Source organism: Haliaeetus albicilla, chromosome 19, assembly GCF_947461875.1.
Source record: "Haliaeetus albicilla chromosome 19, bHalAlb1.1, whole genome shotgun sequence".
Taxonomy (NCBI): domain Eukaryota; kingdom Metazoa; phylum Chordata; class Aves; order Accipitriformes; family Accipitridae; genus Haliaeetus; species Haliaeetus albicilla.
This window is the reverse complement of record NC_091501.1, coordinates 5,389,946-5,407,452: the sequence shown is the minus strand read 5'-3', so window position 1 is coordinate 5,407,452 and position 17,507 is coordinate 5,389,946. Positions and strand designations below refer to the sequence as shown.

Sequence of the window (17,507 nt, the reverse complement as noted above, 5' to 3'; positions counted from 1 at the left end):
TAACATTGTTCAACCATCATGACAATGTGCTGTTTTCTTCTTGTTTGCAAGTATGCAAGAGTTTCTTTGATAAGTAAAAAACCTACTTTAAAATAGATTCACTTTGACTTTGAAAAGAGTAAATTGAGTCGAACTGCCTTGCAATACAGTGTTTGTAACAAATACGCCTAAAGAAAGGGGGAGAAGGCAGGGAAAGAACAGGCAGACCCCACAGCTCCCTACCAAGGATTAATATAAGGTAGAGCAATATCGTGGTGGAAGCACAGGAAGCAGTAAGATTCTCTGCAAGATCAGGACTCATATTAAAGAAAACAGTTATTCTGAATAAACTTACTGGCAGAACCTGCATTAGAGATCTGCCAAAACACCCAATCTTTTTCCTTGATAACTGTGAAGGAGACTCAAAAATACAGCCAGACAGAGGTTTCATTGTCAGAAATGTGCATATAATGTCTAAGACCAAAATGTACAAGAAGAATTTCAGCCACACCTTAAACGTTGCCGTTATTTTTGAAAGCAGGTTAATTGGTGGTCTTGAGTCTTTCACTGCACTTAAGATCTTTCCCCAGAGGGAATTTTCCTTAACAGCAAGGACTCGCTCTACCTCATGGTACTGGAAACAATGTTGGAAAAGGATTTCTCCAGCAGTAAAAGCATTTCAGCGAGTGCATTGATGAGGAATGCCTGGGACAAGGCATACAAGGAAACCCATAGCTGACAGCTTGGAACAGAGGGAGATGTAATAAGGCAACTTAAAAAAAAAAAAGCTAATTACAAACATGTGTAAAGCATAAGGCAAGAAAAAGAAAACCGGGAAAGAATGGCAAGGATCCTGTGGCAAAGTGACCGCTGGTGAGCTGTCATGCCCAAAGCCACAGGATGAGGCCCGCAGCATTTATTGCTCACTGGAAGTCATTTTTCAAGTCAAGGAGCAATACTTCTCCCACATAAATGAAAAATTCCAGTCAGCAGAGGGTAACTGAAGCCCTCTTAAAACAAAAGTATCATTGAAGAGGGACTAATAAATCACATAGTGACTAGATTTTTTCATCTGCAGTGGAGAACTCCTCTCTTAAACCAGGTTCCTCAGTCAAGCCCATCCCCATGGTATTAAAAAAGCACTTCAGGATGCGTTTATCTTTACTCGGTACGAACTTCAGAGGGACCTAAGTGCTTCGAGTTGGGAGTAAGCACTTTGGCTGGGAGTTTCAACTGTGCTGGTGGCAGAGATAGCTACTAGCCTGAGCCCCCCATCCCCCTTTGCCTTTATAAACCCATAGTAAATCACTGCTTCTGCTTTCTGGATGCAGACTGGAAGGGAGGGAAGGAAGGAAGCTCCTCTGTTCAAAAACATACTAAACCCCACTCCCAAGCACAGGCTCTTGTCCAAACAGTTTAGGCATAAAGGAAGTTTGGGCTCACACTCAAGATACAGTATAGCTGCACCCTCTGAAACTTCCTTCCCTTTTGCAGGCAACGGTAGTGAGGTCGGCTGGATTCACTGCAGAATTTGGCAATGTACATTTGCTTGTTGCGTTCTTGATTCCTTTTTGCAGGAATCAAGTGCAGATTGCTAGCCTCAGCCATCATCCTGAGACCAATTTATCTCCAAATTTTGTCCAGGAAACGTTGAAATCATGGCTGTATTAACCACCTGGCTGCTTCTATATGGTTCAGACAAAAATGCAAATGCTGAACTTTACTTCTACAGTGCATCTTTTCTCAGTTTGCTTCTCTTTTGCCAATGCAAGAAAGCACACATAGTCCTGAACTTGGATCATGCAGTGAAGATTTTAAGCACTTAGATTTATTTCATTGCTCTTCAGGAGGAGGATAATTTTTTGTTTCGGTGACATGAGAGAAATTGAAAGGAACAATAAACAGCACTCCAAAACCTCTTTTTAATAGATGTGCTTCTTTTCATAGTTCAAATACTTTCACAAACAGGGATTTAACTCTGTGCAACCATTTGAAACAGCAGCTCTGTTAGTGAATTAATTTTATAGGTAAAGCAGTAAATTCTGCCAGTTCTAATGAATACAAAATAGCAAACCTAAGGAAACTGAAGAGCTTTGTGAAGGCAAGCGAAGGCAAATCAGAATCGGAATAAAGGACAGTGTAGTAGGACTCTTGGGTAGATTAAGCCTTTACTCCAACTGTTTGAGGTTTGGGGACAGACCTCCACATGCACAAGAGCTTCATTACTGAGCTGTGTTAAGTACAGAGTCAGCATGCATGCTGCAAGGGGCAGGACCCTAAGACATTAATAGGAGACACATACTTGTCTGCCAAAACTATTAGCAGAGCTTCTACTACAGCAGCAAGTTTGCATGTGAGCAGTGATCCCCCAAACCGGATGAACAAATGAGTGAAATCTAAATGCAACCCCTCACCCAACCCTTGATGATTCCTGTGGGCTTTGGTGAAAATACACTAATTTTAGAATATTCAAACATGTGATTTCTGCCTTGAGTTATGTAGCTGCCAGTGCTTCTGGAGCACTTAGTTGCAGTGCTTAAAGTCCTTGATCTTCTTACATGACCTGAACCAAAAACTGGTTTTGAGGCTTGTATTTTATAAATAACACCACTATCTATTGCTGACTGTGTTGTAAGTGTTCCCTGTCCATACTGAAGGAATGGACAGAAGAAATAGAAGATTCTTTGCCCTGGAAAAAGTTATAAACTAATAAAGCTCCCCAAACCCTGGAAAATATGTGATGGGGCTGGGGTCTAGAAAGCAGCAGGGATCTATTCTATTTGGTCCTTGCAAATTTTGCCTTGTAATTGAATTCTTCACCTTCCCCTATCCCCATCCCACACACAACTCCTCCAATTACTGTGGAAGTCGACAGAGAAGGATCTATCCATGTCCATCGGCCTCAGATCATATCGCATGAAAGATGTGATCCCACAGAAGACAGGGAGGGGAAGGTGCAGCAACACCTAAAAGTTAACATTATAAAAATATAACAGGCGCAGTGGTTGCCACCAGCCACCTGGACTGGTTATCTCTCTGCTGTGTGCCACGCTGCTTTAGCACACCTCGTCTTTGTCCCTCTGCTGTCTTTGGTTGATCAGCTCCTTTGGGCAGGTAGTCTCTTACGTGACTATGGGGTGGAGGGAGGGAACAGTGACACAAAGGACAAATGTAGCCTGCACCCTCACTTCCTACAGCTCCACAGATAAATCCCCGTGTTGCTGCAGGTTAACCCAAAAGTACCTGTGTGATAATACGCTCTGAAGGCTCTACAATGTCCTGGCCTGACTTAGTCAAAGGAGGTTCCTCTGAAGCCAAAGGCCATGAGGAGTCATCCTGCTGCCTCTACAGCTGCTGCGGCTTTAAAACCCCAATGACTTAGGGAGGAGGTACAGGGCTTTTTCCAGTCGTGCCACCAACCTGCAGTCACTGGAAGGCTGTGACATTCTTCTGGGGTGCTGTAATGCAGTTTGATCACTGAACGCATTCAAGTACAGAGGTTTTTTTCATGGGTCTAAGAGGTTATTATCACCTCAGTTAATTATCTGTAAGGATTCAGACTCCAGCAAACGTTAATTATCCTACCATCAATCTTAAGTTAAGGAAAGGTTAGTAGGGCTATTTTTAGCAATACAAATATCTCCTTCCTGAATGGGAAAGCTGCTCTTTTTCTTGCATATCTTATTTTTAAATGTTAAACACATTAGACAGAACTGAGGGTCTTTTTCCTCTCTTAGAAACCATCCTAAGAATGTGTAATATTTAATGAAAGGGCAAAGAACAATACCATCTTCAGACCTGAATGCATGATGTTAGAAATCTGGTATGGGGATGAGGCAAAATTATCAGAATGGGGTGCTTGAAGTCCACATTTAATCCTACAAAAGAAGCCATTGGGAGAGCAGTTTAGTGCCCAGAGCATTCCACTGGATGGATGCGTAAATAAGTCTTCTCATCCAGCACCTGTTAGGATAGGGTCTGGACCTGTGGGCGATGGCGTTATACACATGACGTAGGAATAACAACACCTTCATTCACTCAGCATGCTACATTCAGATCAGTCAACGTCCCTTTTGTTTCTAGCTCTGAGGGTTGTGATGGGAACTCTGAAGGCATCAGCTGAACATGTACCAGCATAGCTGCTCTGCCTGAAACTCCAGGCAGCTGGAAACAACAGCATCAAGAAGGCTGTCTCTCAGTTAGGTGTTTACTCTGGACCTTAATGATGAGCATTCGGCTGTCTATACTATTAATGTTTGCAATCCTTTGAACAGAAATAGCTAGTAAATATGCCCTGAGGCCCAGCCTGCTTCCCCAACACCATAAACCATATTTGTTTAAACCATAAACTGTACAAGCCAGTACTACCTCCTTTGATAATGTCCTTATGCTGCTGTGTCCAGACCCTGAGAAGGGGACTTCAAAAAGGAAAGGCTTGCTCAGTATGGGAAGATCTGTTAGCTATTAGGTGTTCTGGTAAACAGCTCTGATGCACTCAAAAGAAAGGAGAGGCTTTTCTGGAGCTTTAGGTACTGGAAATCATTGCTGGGTATATTACACATTTTCTGTGTGGCTTTGGGCAAAGTGCTTTGGCCCTTGATTTTGTACCAGGGAAGGAAAAGGGGATCAGGACCCTTGTCGCTCCATAATGTCTAAGTTTCCCATCTGGTTAGAAATTTTCTTTTAAGACCTGACTGTTTTCAGTTTACAATTTGAGCAGTCCTCAGTGGTCGTACAAGCGAGGCTTCCCAGGCTGCGCAGCTCGCAGGTAGCCTGCTGCCCTCCCCGGGTCTCTGGCTCCCAGGCAGATCACCTTGCAGGTTGGATCCTGCTCCCTTGCGCAGAGCACTGAGTTTCCAGGACAGGGAAGTACCTGGCAGAAAGGTTTTTTAGCCTGAGTGACACCAAAGTGTGAACCACCCAAACACACTCTGGGAACTGCAATGTTTTGTTTTTACCTGCCACTAGCAACAATGTCAACTCATTTGTTTAGATCCTGTCTCTTGCAGTGCTCTCTCTAAAGAAGTGGCTCTGCAGTGGCTGTCATCTCAAGCCCTGTTTTTGTTTGTGTCTTCAAATTATTACTGTAAAGCAAATAATATTTAAGCATCATATTCTGCATCCCCCTGACATGCAGATATTGATGGAAAATTTGGTAAAAAGGAGCAAAGAAGGGGGAAATAAAACATTATCAGAACTTTGTTCGCAAGTCAGAGCACTAAAAAAAATTGAAAGTTTCAAGGTAACCCTGATTCTTTCTCCACTTGTTGTTTTCCATCCTCACCCATAACTCTAGGACTCCATCCCATTCTAAAGCAGTATTGACAGGAAGGGATTATCTGCAGGAATTTGACATATTTACATCTAGAAAGTGCCAAAGGAAAATCCTTCTGAGTGGAACAAAGCCGGCCTTATCTGAACTAGCTTCCCCCCTCTAGAAATGTGGATGGACACGAGGGTGGGGCACAGGAGTTAACTGCATAATAAGTATTTCATCGAAACTATTTTTCTCTAAACAGGACATTTAGTAAAATGAGAAAGTGCTTCTTTGGCTTTTATTCCTCTCACAGTGAAATTGGAGTCACCTGAGACGAGAATTGTGCCCCAATGCTAAGCTGAGCATCTAGATAGCATTGTCTTGGAAAAGATTTTGAGATGTATTATTATTTATATCTGTAGCAGCCAAAGGAACACCTGCTCTGTAAGCTCCGATATTAAAAAAAGCAGAGTTCTGAGATCTCTTTGTCTGAGGTCTAGCAACAACTGTGGTGCTGCATTAACTCTGAATAGCTGTGGGCTTTAGTATTTGCATTATAAATGCAGGAATCATCGAGCTCTGCTCTCCTAAAGAGATTTCCGAGTTCCCTTTCTCAGTGCATGAGCAAGCATTGACTGCTGAGAAGATGCTTTATATTGGGAGCTTGCAACATACGGTGTCCTAGAGATTCTGAGAGGTTTTGTTATGTGAGCAAGCAGAAAATACACTTTTTGGAATGGTGTCCAAGGCAGACTTGGTCTTTGAGCATCCTTGGTCAGTGTTAGACCAAACGGCTTCTTGAGAAAAGGAATTGCTTTCTATGCTGTTTGACCGTCTCGTGCCAGGGTTTACAAACAAGTGTCGATAAAGTCCCGTGTGTAAATATTCTGACTCTGCATCTCTGACAGCGGTGAGTATCCGCTCGTGGCTGGCGGAGGATGGCGATGACTAAAACGCACGTGGGACAGGCAGGGTAGAGGACCGACAGGGATGAGCATCTCACGGTGCTAAAGATGGGATACAGCCGATAATAAAACCAAAACAGCCGCAGCTTCCCCCTCCCTAAACATCTATAAAAACTAAGCAGCTGATGACACAACAAACGGGCCAGGGACCAGGTATTAGCAAGATGGCAGAAGAAGTAGCAGCTGCTTCTCGAATCAGCCCAGCGCTGGATGAAGGGTTTTTTCAGGGAGGGGGGCGATGATACCACAGGAGAAGAGTCCTAAACGGGGCCCGTGAGCGGGAGCCGAAGGGATAAGGGGGGGGGGGGGGGGGGGGAAGGTGGCGCCCGGCCTTTGCGAGCAGACGGCGCCGGGCCGGGCACCTTCCCGGCCCGTGCCCCGGGAAGGAATTCCAGCGGGTCGGGCAGACGGACCGACGGACGAGCGGGCCCCCAGCCCTTCCCCAGCCGCCGGCTGCCGCTCCCCGCCGCCGCCACCGGGGGCCGCCCGCCGCCGCCCTGTGCCGCTACCGGCGGGCGCGAGCCCTTCTCCTCAGAGGAATTCCCGCCCTCCGCGGCGGGCCCTTCGGTCTGTGGGACCCGCTCAGCCCCGCCGCCGCCATCACGCCATCCGCGCCGCTCACCTGGAACGGGCGGACGGGTTCGTCCTCTTCGCCCGGCCGCCTGCGAGGTAGTTGAAGGCTGCTTGTTATGTCTTTCATTCCTCTTTTCCCTCCCATCCTCCCTCCGCTTCTTTTAAGTCTGAACAGGCCCTATTGTTCAGTCTCTTTGTCCTCGAACGTTTCACCTCTGACCATCACCATTTTCCTCTTCAAGAGTCTCTCCAGCTCAGCCATGCCTTCTCCGAAGTGCCCCAAACTGCAGAGACTGCCCTTGGCAGTGCCGAGTAGAACGGAGGGCCCGCGCTGGGCAGTTTTAGGCTATCATGGTGTTTGTACATCCCAGAAAGCCTTTTTTCCTGTAGTCGTTTAACTTCTCTGCAGCTTTCTTTATGCTACCAGCTGAGTTACGTCAAATAAGATGGTAAAAAGACTAAATCACTAACCCATGTTTTAATAAAACCTCTAACATATGCATTTAGGCCACCAGAAACTCTTCTTGCTGTTACAGGTTATTTCACTTGAGGCAGCGGCCAAAGTCTTACTGGGAGAAGTCCCTGCAGCAGCGCAAGATTTATCTCCATCACAGTTACCAGTGTAGCTATTTGGGCAAGCCCTTTCAAGAGTGAACAAGCCCACAGTGCCTCGGCCTAATGGCTTCTCCATTTATAAGATGAGAGCTGAAAATGAAGACTGATGTAAATGAACTGGCTCGATCAACACCTCATCAATCAGGTGGACAGTTTCATTTGAAATTTGTTACTGTAACAGTGCATTATTGATCTACTACTAATAATGTAAAAGAGCATTGGCAACAGACCAGGTCTTGCTTGAGACCTCCTTAATTGCAAAATGTAAGAACAATGGTAAAGAGCAGCACTAGGACTGGATGTGCTCTGTGAGCATTTATGAGGGAATTAGGAAGTGTTTGTGTTTGATGAAACTGGCAAGCCAAATGTAAAAGCTGAACCTCCAGCCCAAGGGATCCTTGCCGCTGTGAAAGATCTGTATTATTTATGGAGAATTATTATTCTTATTTAGTGAAATAGGTCATTTCAACAGTTTGCCATAGAATTTAAGTTACTAGAAGTGTAACTAGTAATTTTTCATTTAATCTTTGAGATCCAATTTGGCCCAGCTGCACTGCTGGCTTTACAGCAGCTTTAAGTTCCCTCATCATGCTGCTACTGCTCCTTAAAGCTACCGCATGCTCATCACCAGCTTCAGGTCAACCTGGTCAACAGGTTATGTCAAATCTCTTTTAGATGGAAGGGCTTGTGCGCTCACCTGTTTTGTTGAACATACAGGTAATCTAGTAACAGATATTACCTATCTCTATGAATTTGGCCTCGGGAACTGCCAGGACATGATGATGCCCACACTCCTTTATGAACACTAAAAGCAGTACAGGGGAAACAAGATTTGGCTCTCACCATTCCAAAGCTGCTTATATGGCAAGCTGGGGGTCATCTCTGCGGGCAATCAAAATGAAATCACCCTTTCCTGAAGTTTTGAAAGCCTGGCATCCTTCATGAAGATGGTATCAGTATATGGGCCTTGTAATCCAGCGTCCAAAGCTATACAAAAGGAGCAGCCACTTTGGAAAGATTATGTAGGTCCTTTCTGTATGTTATTTCTGTTCTACATGCTTCAGGCATTCAGAAAGTCTTGCCAAGGCCTTGCTGGCGGTGTCTGACATGGCGGTCATTCATTGCATAAATCACCTATTTCACACCTCACATCTCAGACCTCTGTGCACTCTGGTCAATGCCACTGCATTGAACTGGCTCAAATCCTGTTTAAGAGTTACTCTGTAACCACAACAGATAGGACTGCCTCCAGGTTCACCTATGAAAGCTGAGAACAAGTATAGAGCTACATCACATATGGTGCTTCCCCCAAGCCCTTTCCTGTACCCCACTGGAAGCATCCTGGGACATGCAACATTAAGTAAGCAGCAACCACAAAAAGGTGCAAAGAATATTCCAAATGTTTATTATGTATTAAAAATACCGCAAATAAGCCATACAGTTCATTTCACAGTAACCTAAACATTGTTCAAGAACTTGAGAAGTCAACAAAGAACAGTGCAGTTCCAACAGTGACAAGTTACCTTAATGCCATGGGTCCCTCTTTCTTTGACAGCAATTCTTTCCCATTTACAGTGGGAACACCACCAGGTATGGTTCAGTATCTTATTTACCAAGGAGAACTCCTTTTCGCCTGCGCTGTTCCCACAAGCACACCACTTCTGGGAGTTGCTGTTTCTAGGAATTCTTCTAACGTAGCCACGGATCTGGCTAGTGCAGGCTGCGGTGGGCATGATGCGCATGACCTATTTCCAAAGTATCAGTGTGCAGAGCCCTTTACCAAATCTTTGGATAAAGTTCAAAAGTAAACTTGAAAAGGAGAGATATTAGAAATCCTTTCCAAAAAGACAGAAAACCAAGCAAGTTCCATGAAGAAGTAATTTTTAAATGAACATCTAGAGAATTATGACACTTTTTTCTCACTCTCAACCAGTTCCTAGAAGGATCCTTTGCTACCAATGCCCCAGGCAGGCACCCGGTGACAACAATGGTGACAAAAGTCAGGCACCAAGTCCTGAATACCTAACAAGAGTTCAGGTCACTGTCAGCTGTGTGAAAACTTGAAATGTATATGCGTTAGAAGCAATTCTGCTGATTTCATGGTGATTTTCCCCCTTGTGTGTTTTGGAGTGTACTATTATCGTTAGCATGCTTGCTATACATGGAATAAAAGAGGTGCAGTCTTAGTCCTCTTTCCTTATTCAAATTCATGATCATTTTTACAGAAAATCCGGTATCACAGACAAACTGGGTCTTTCCAGGAAAGACACAGCCTCATCATGTAAATAGCCCCCCAAAATGATAAAAATATTACTGTACCCTCTTGAAACTAATCACATCCTTCAGATGTCCCTTCCGAGCACTAGTCCTTTACACCAGCAGCTGAAGATACTGGGAAGGAAGCCTATGATCATGAAGAATGAATCTCTCCAGCCACGTGGTGGAACACCTCTCTTAGGTCTTAGGTCTTAGCCCCAAGCAATGCCACTTACCTCAAACCTTCCCTTCGGGGGGTTCAGCTAACTCCTTGTTAGCTCCCTGGCACAGATTAAGGACTCACAGAAATACACTACAGCTCAGCTGACACCTGGTAAACTGACCACATGGCTGAGTCCCAAACTGCAGAGACAGATGAGTTGCTTCAAACCTGGTCCACACTTAAGTTTACCGGTCTAAACAGTTTAAGATAGAGATGTAGTTTTGTTCGTTTGTCTCTTAAACCAAAACATACCAGTAAAATTATCAGTGTGTACAGCAGTATGCTTTTCATACCAGAACAGCTGTAGCCCTTCTGTGTGGGATATCTAGTGTCATAGTGTGAAACACCTTCATGCCATTAAATATGTGCCCATGCTAATGAGGCTATAGTGCCTTAGTTACACCACTACAGTTACAGCGGTACAACTTGATAGAGAAGATGAGCCCTTCGAAACAAAACCCCCAACTAAATTCATGTTTTCTTAAAACAAAATTTAACAAAAAAGAAATCCAAACCAAAAACACTATACAAAAGAGAAATAAAGGAAATAAGCAGAACTGTCTCTATTATTAAAGTATTCTTATTCTCTTTGGAGGTATCAAATTGCTTTTAAAAAGAGTAAAAAACTGGGCATACAAAAGCTATTCTCCTTAATCCATTATTTGCACAAGGAGCACCACTGCCTAAACTTTTTCATGTATTTTTTCAACTTTGACAAACAACCTTTCCAGATCGTTCCTCAGGTCATCTATTGAGCTCTTCACAGACTCCAAGTTGTTCTCATTATTTTCAATTTTCACTGAGTAAGAGACTAAACTATCCACTGCAGTTCTTATCATTTTCAAATCAGAATCAACCTGGCTGACAGAAGATCTCAGTTCATCTACAGAACCTTCCACAGAAGAAAATTTTTCAAGATAGCCTTGAGAATGTGCTTGACCCATCTGAAGATTTCCTTGATCCAACAAAGTACTAATTTGCTTCTGGACATCCTGAAGAGCACCAGAGGATGGCAGGTCACTGATGCTTCTCCTCAAGTCTTCCACGTCATTGTACAGCGAGGTCTGTGATTCACCAAGATTTTTCAGAATGTCTGTGACTGAAGTTACGTCCATATCTGAGATTCCCTGAAGAGCAGTAATGCTTTGTTCCAGGGTACTGAGCTTATTCTCGTATTCTGTCTCCTTAGAAAGGAAAGATTGCAACTTTTCACTGTTTTGAGCAGCAACAGAAGTGAGAGACTCCAGGCTGTCTTCTATGTGCCTCAGTCGAGACTCCAGTCCTTCACTGTTCTTCCCAAAAGTTTCTAATGCTTTTCTGAAGAGTTCATTTTCTTCCCATTTGTTAAGGTCAGCTTTAACTCGCTGTAAATCTTCATCGAGTCTTTTAATGTCACCAGGGAGCTGCCTAATAGAATCCTCAGCACTCAGAACTTTCTCTTGTAAAGCTTTTAATGAAAGGTGTTCAGTGTCTGCAGCCTCTTTGAATTTCTCATGTTGTTGTTTGAGGTTGACTAGCTCTTTCACTTCAGTATACACATCAGACTCCATGGAGTCTATTGTACTCTTCAAGGTCTCTATGTCCTTTTCTTTGGTTTTCATGGATGCTTGCATCTCATCAAAAGCATCTTTTAGCACCTTAATTTCATGTTTATACACATCTGCTTCTTCTAGTGAATCAAGCTTTGCTTTCATATTGTTGATTTCATCTTGGCTCCTTTGCTGGACTTCAGTGAATACAGCAATGTTATCATTTATAGACTTGGTTAGCTCTGTTAGTCTCTCTTCCACTGTGTTCTCCAGAGATGTGAAGTCTCGTTCCCTTGCATCCTTCACCATGTGGATGCCGTCAGACAAGTCTTTCAAAATTTCATTCTGCAGCTTCTGAAGCACTTCACTGATCCGGTTTATTTCACTCTCCCCTTGTTTAACAGCCTTCTCGGTAACCTCCTGCTTCTGCTGAGCAATTTTCATCATAGATTCAAATTCTCCAAATGTGGCTTGAAGGGAACGCACCTAAAACAGAAATCAACATGGTTAATATTACGATTTCATCCTTACCTACATCCTTACCCTTTGTGTCTAAGATCTTTATGGCCCTTGTTACCATATGAAATGATCACCTTGCAATCCTTCATGCTCCCTACCTGAGGTGACCCTATGGCATACAGATACGGGAGGCACAAAAAGCCCAGCATCTAGACCCTTACAGCTCTATAGATACATACATCTCCTGCTGAGGCTCCTTGGCCTCACTGACCTGCCACAGATGATCCAGGGAATCCATGGCAGCACAAATCAAACTCAAGTCTCCAGAGTTTGCATCTGGACCAATTCCTGAACATGAAATTTCAAAGTAGGCAAGAAAAGAGTAACAGGAAAAATTAGGGTGAAAGGGGAGCTGGGAATGGCTGGGGAATGGGAATAGTAATCATGATATTTTGCTGCTCCTAGACACCAATGGAGACACAGATTTTTCTTGTTAACTATTTTTTAAGATAAAAAACATAGAAAGGCTTCAATGTTCTAAATACTTAGTACCTCATTATTCGCACACATGCATACACCCACATGCTCTTAGTGAACAGGGGCACGTGTATGTACACAAGCAGAGAACAAAGCCATAGCAGCTGCCAAGGGGACTGACTTGCACCTATCTCAGGTTAATAATCACAGAAAGTTGTTACCACTGGATCAGGTATGCTATTAAGCTTCCCAATTACAAAAACTACAGTTGGTTTTAGTAGCAGCAACAAGGAAAAGGTCAATGGGTGAGTGGCCTCCACATTCATTTACTCTCACATTTAAAGGTAAGATCCAGGCACACCAATGGGGAAGCACATGTTACTTAATTTTGAGGCCAAGCAGAGTATCAGTCTCAAGATGTGGAGAAATCTTTTTGTGCATGTGTGGGTTGTATTTTTTTAAACTTTGTAAAGCAGTGTAAGAACTCCCACTGGCTGCAACAGGAATCCATCATGTAGAAAATACCTCAAGGCTTTTGGCAGGATGGCAAGTGCTGAGTAATGTGTGTTGCCTTGCCTCGTGCTACTCCCTATGTCTGAGGGGTACATTAATCAGTCATGCCACATGGGCTGCCATGTTTACTGATTAGATACACAGCTGGAGGAGTATTTTTATTTTACAAATAAAAGGAAGTATATTTTATATGTTCTTAGAAAGAAATATACAGAGCTGCTATTTTTTTTTCTTTTTAACTGAAGGAGGCTCCAGCAGTTCCCAGTCAAACTCTGAACCTAGAAATTATTTTCAAAAGACCTAACAGACTTAGTAAGTAGAAATTAAGTTATTCATATGTATTTTTGCAAGACTAAATCCCTGGCCAAGTCCTCTGTGGTTTTCATGGAAGTCTACACTGTGTAAGGATTGCAGAGTTCGGCCATGAGACTTGTCCTTGCTCCAGTAGATCCCTGCAGTTTGAAGAAGACCCATAAAGATGAGTTCTTTTTTTCACTTCTTCTGTAAAAAGGTTTGTAATGACTTTACATTCCCTACTTGTATTCTCTAGTGCTCACGTACGAAACTAGAAATGAGCTAAGGAGTGGGGTGGGGGGATGGGAGGGAAGCAGGTTATACTGCCATACGTATTGCAGCAGGGCACCAGCCATTACACTGACTTACCAACCTCATTTTCATTACATCTTAGCTGTCATTCATTCTGATTTTTCCCACATAGAGAGCTTTTTCTGTATCACTATAAATGGATTTCAGAAATCTAAAAGGAGGGCACAGGAAAGTTCTCCTCCCCCTCTTATGACAGAATTTATTTTCTTTGACACATTCCAACCAAATCACCAAATTTGTATTTGCGATTAACTATCTTCAATTTTAGTCTAAGAAAAGGCATCAGAAATGGCCAGAACTCTCCAGAGGGCCACGAGGTCTCTGCTGCCATACGTTTGACAGAGACGGATCCCACCCCTCCGCAGTGGAAGGACTTTATACCTGCTCCTCCACTGCGTTTGGGCAATGCTCCTGGTGTAACTTGAAGCTGTTCTGTACTTCCAGCTGGGTCAGCCACTTGAAGATCAGACAGCTCTGACATAATAAAATGGACTGGGGTCTTCAAATTAGACCAGCTTCTAATCTATCTGTCCTAACCAAGAGCCAACAGGGCCCAAAGCAAACCGCTTGCACGACACGGGTAAAACTCACAACTTCAAAGTAGTAGTTCATATTCACTATACAGTTGGTTTGTGTGTGCACCTATGTGTGAGTTTGCCTGTTTGGTGTTCATGGCTGGTAAGGTTTGAAACCATAGCCCCTGAAAGGTTTAACATCATAAATAGCACATAAAAATGCATCTATAGCTAACAACTATGTCTTCTCTAACTGGTCATACTATCTTGTGTTTAAACACCAAAAGACCTTGGCCTCTCTGAAAATTGTGCTACATTAAAGACTAAACTTCCACATCATTTCCTTTCTCCTCCTACTGCCAATGTGTAAAGCAGATGAGTTTATATAACGCTTACTCCTGTGACAGGGGCTCTCTGCAGTAAAAGACTCAAGGGCAAAGCCAGTTCCAGACAGCAGCCTGCGCTGACAGCACTCGGCGAGTACAATGCAGGACCCTGCACTTTTGTAAAGTGATGAAATACAGCCTGGTCTCCTCTCCCTCAAGTACATTCTTCTATAAAGACAACACCAAACCAAACCACAGCAAGCAAAGCTTTCGAGGGTTACATTGAAACTGTGTGACCTCCTTCCCCCATCTTTTATTCTTGCCCTACTGTATGTGTGTCTAACATCAGCCATCTGCTATACACAGGCAACGAAAGTTTCAGTTCTCTCTGAAACCAACTATTTATAAACTTGTTACATATACCTCTCTCCTAGAATATGTAAGGTACACTTAGGATCTTCTGCAACAATGTGGAGATGGAGGCAGCAAACTGTACCCATTCTTACGCTTGAAAGGGCTTATATATTGCACATACATCTGGGTTCTATACTCATGTATTGTAATCTTACGTCCTGCATGCCCTGCCATTGCAATGTCTTCCTTCCTACAAAGAGCCTGTAAAAATGCCTTAAAACCTAGGAAAAAACAACAACCCTTGCTAGTTCAAATAACACCCCAGTCATCAGTAAGTAAAAAGCGCATGATTTTCAATTAGATTCAGAAACGACACTATAGCCCTGTGTTTTACAACCCTTTTCCCCCCTCATATGAGTTTTCCTCCTTCTTGTAAGGAAGAGGAGACACCACGACTGACCCTACAAACTCCACGTGTGCCGGCCAGTGCGCTTCTGGGAGTGCCACAGAACAGCCAGAGGATCTCTCCCAGCACCCATCCCACCGCCATGTCCCCCCACTGCCGGCGCGGGCCCAAGCTCGCAGGGAATACAGGGAATCTGCACGGCTCGCTGTGCAGAAGGCAGTCAAGCTGAGACAAGAATTTCCTTTTCTTTGATCTGACTCGGTCATAACTTTACATACTGCCTTCCAACCAATTTACCTACTCCCTAGACAGGAGCTTGATTGCATGTTGATGATATGCCTTCACAGATGCCATTTTTCAAAGGTTTTAGGCACCCTAAGACATATCCAGATGGACAGTGCCACTTGTGAAACTCTGGCTCAGGGGCTAATAAGGTGTGAGTGAAAAAAATGAGGAGGGAAACGAGCATTTCTTTCGCTTCGCTTGAGCCACACCCTTTGCCAACAACTTCACAGCTCTTCCGCAGTCCCGGACTGCCACGGACACGGCGAGTCTCGCTCCCTCGGCCGGAGGCGGCGGCAGGAACGTGGAAGGCCGGGAACAGCAGGAGTTCTGGTGTTTCTGGCACGGCCTCTGCTCTTCGGTGAAGCTGGCACAGGTTTTGTTTTCTGGAGCGCGCGGGGACGTCGAGGCAGGACCCTGCCACGTCCGACCGTGCTGCCACACCATCTCCCTTGGCGTGCGCACCTGCTCGCTCGATGCGTCGACGAAGAGCAGCCCACCTTGCCACGCTCGGTTTTAAACGATTTGCCAGAGTCGAAGATATAAAATTACCGCCAGCAGGCTCTCCAAACTGCAGGTCCCCGCTTCTGCCAACACGTAAGCGTGCTGACTGCATTACATAAAATGGCTTCACGCCGCAGCCCTGGAAGAGCAAGCTGGGGGAAGAGCCGGCCGCGGCCGCCGCTGCGGGCTGTCCCGGGGGCCGCCCGCCCCGCCCCGGTCCCGCCCCGGCCCGGCCCCGCTCTGCGCTGCCTGCCAGGGATTTCTCGCTTTAACCGAGGCCACGTTTGCAGGCGCGGGGAAAAACTCGGCCCGGACTCGATTTGTCCCTCTAATGCCATGAAAGCATCTTTACGGAGGGAGCACGGAAGGGGAGAGGCGCGGCGCGGGGGTGTGAATGGGACACGTTTGCTTTCCCGCAAGCCGGACTATCCGAGAGCTGCGCGGCTGCTTATTTAAGGGGTGACCCCCCCCCCCCCCCCCCCGTCCCCCCGCCCGCAGGGGCGGCTGCTGCCCCCCTCCCCGCCGAGCAATGCCGAGGGCCCCGGCGGTCCCCGACCCGCCCTCCCGCCTCCGCCACCGCGGAGCGTCCCCGCGGGGCACCCCGCCCGCCCGCCCGCCCGCCCGTCCCGTCCCCGTCCTCCCCCCCCCGTCTCCCGGCGCCGCGCTACCTTCAGCACCACGGCGTCCAGGGTGGCGGCCAGCTCCTGCCGCTGCCGGCCGGAGGCCTCCCTCTCCCGGGCGCTCCGCCCGACCTCCTCCCGCAGCTGCCGCACGTACCAGCCGGCGGGCAGCGCGGCGCCCAGGACCACCGCGGCGCCCAGCAGCAGAGCCCAGCCGCGGCGGGGGCCAGAGCCGGAGCGGCCCCCTCCGCCCCCCGCGGCGGCCCTGCCGCCCCGGCCGTGCGCCGCCGCCGGCGGCTTCTTCGCCGCCGCCTCCTCGGCGCCGCCGCCGGGCTGCGAGCCTCGTTCGTTGGCGTTGGCGGCGGCGGCGGCGGCGGCGGGCGGGCTGCTCCCCTTAGGGCCCCGGTGCTTGGCGGCCGACATGGCGGGACGCCGCCGCCGTCGTCGTCGTCGTCGTGCGCGGAGCGGGAGCAGCGGGAGCGGGCGAGGGAGGGATGGAGGGAGGGAGGGAGGGAGGGCGGGGGCGCCGGCCCGGGCAGCGCCGCGCTCCGCTCCCCGCCCCGCCCCGGCCCCCGCCCCGGGGAGCCGCCACGCACACGGGGACGGCCCCGGTCCCTGCCGGGGGGGAGCCGCCACGCACACGGGGCTCGGCCCCGTACCGAGGGAGGCGACGGGACGGGGGAGCGGCGGGCAGGGCGGAGGGGCAGCCCCCGCCCAGCCCCGGGCGGTGGCTGACCGGGGCTCCCGGAGACCCTCTCGGGCACGCCTGCCCGCGGGACCCGGCCCGGGGGTGTCAGAGCAGGGTGCGCCGGGCCCCCCGCCCCGCAGCCCCCGGCCCCCTGGTGTCCCCAAGCCCAGCCCGGTCCCGCTGCCGGTTTTGAGTCTTGCGTGTGGTTTTGGTGGCAGAGCGCGGCGGCCTCCCGCCCCATGCAACTTCTCTTTTGCTCGGCTGTGATTTCGGCTGGAACCACTGCAGCAAGCTCTGAGGGCAAGGCGTGGAGAAAAAGTTGTTTTCTCTATAGGCAGCCCACCCCCCCACACCCTGTTC

General features: G+C 47.0%; 1 protein-coding gene and 1 long non-coding RNA gene across 2 annotated transcripts; one reads left to right on the top strand and one right to left on the bottom strand.

Moving 5' to 3' along the window:
• The first annotated feature begins 6,696 nt into the window (after window positions 1-6,696).
• LOC138690061 (uncharacterized) lies at window positions 6,697-9,248 on the top strand. Its single transcript, XR_011328848.1, has 2 exons — window positions 6,697-6,870; window positions 7,311-9,248. It is a non-coding gene; the product is annotated as an uncharacterized lncRNA (long non-coding RNA).
• On the bottom strand, window positions 8,772-16,961 carry CKAP4 (cytoskeleton associated protein 4). The gene is made up of 2 exons (XM_069807407.1): window positions 16,508-16,961; window positions 8,772-11,883 (listed from the first exon to the last, which is right to left on the bottom strand). Exons 1-2 carry the CDS (start codon window positions 16,880-16,882, stop codon window positions 10,552-10,554), a joined length of 1,707 nt encoding a protein of 568 aa, XP_069663508.1. The 5' UTR covers window positions 16,883-16,961; the 3' UTR covers window positions 8,772-10,551.
• Window positions 16,962-17,507: the final 546 nt, after the last annotated feature.

Coding starts and splice junctions, on each gene's coding strand:
- CKAP4 (XM_069807407.1), bottom strand. CDS start 16,882: ATGTCGGCCGCCAAGCACCGGGGCCCTAAGGGGAGCAGCCCGCCCGCC. Junction 11,884..16,507: donor TGGACGCCGTGGTGCTGAAG/GTAGCGCGGCGC, acceptor TTTCTGTTTTAG/GTGCGTTCCCTTCAAGCCAC.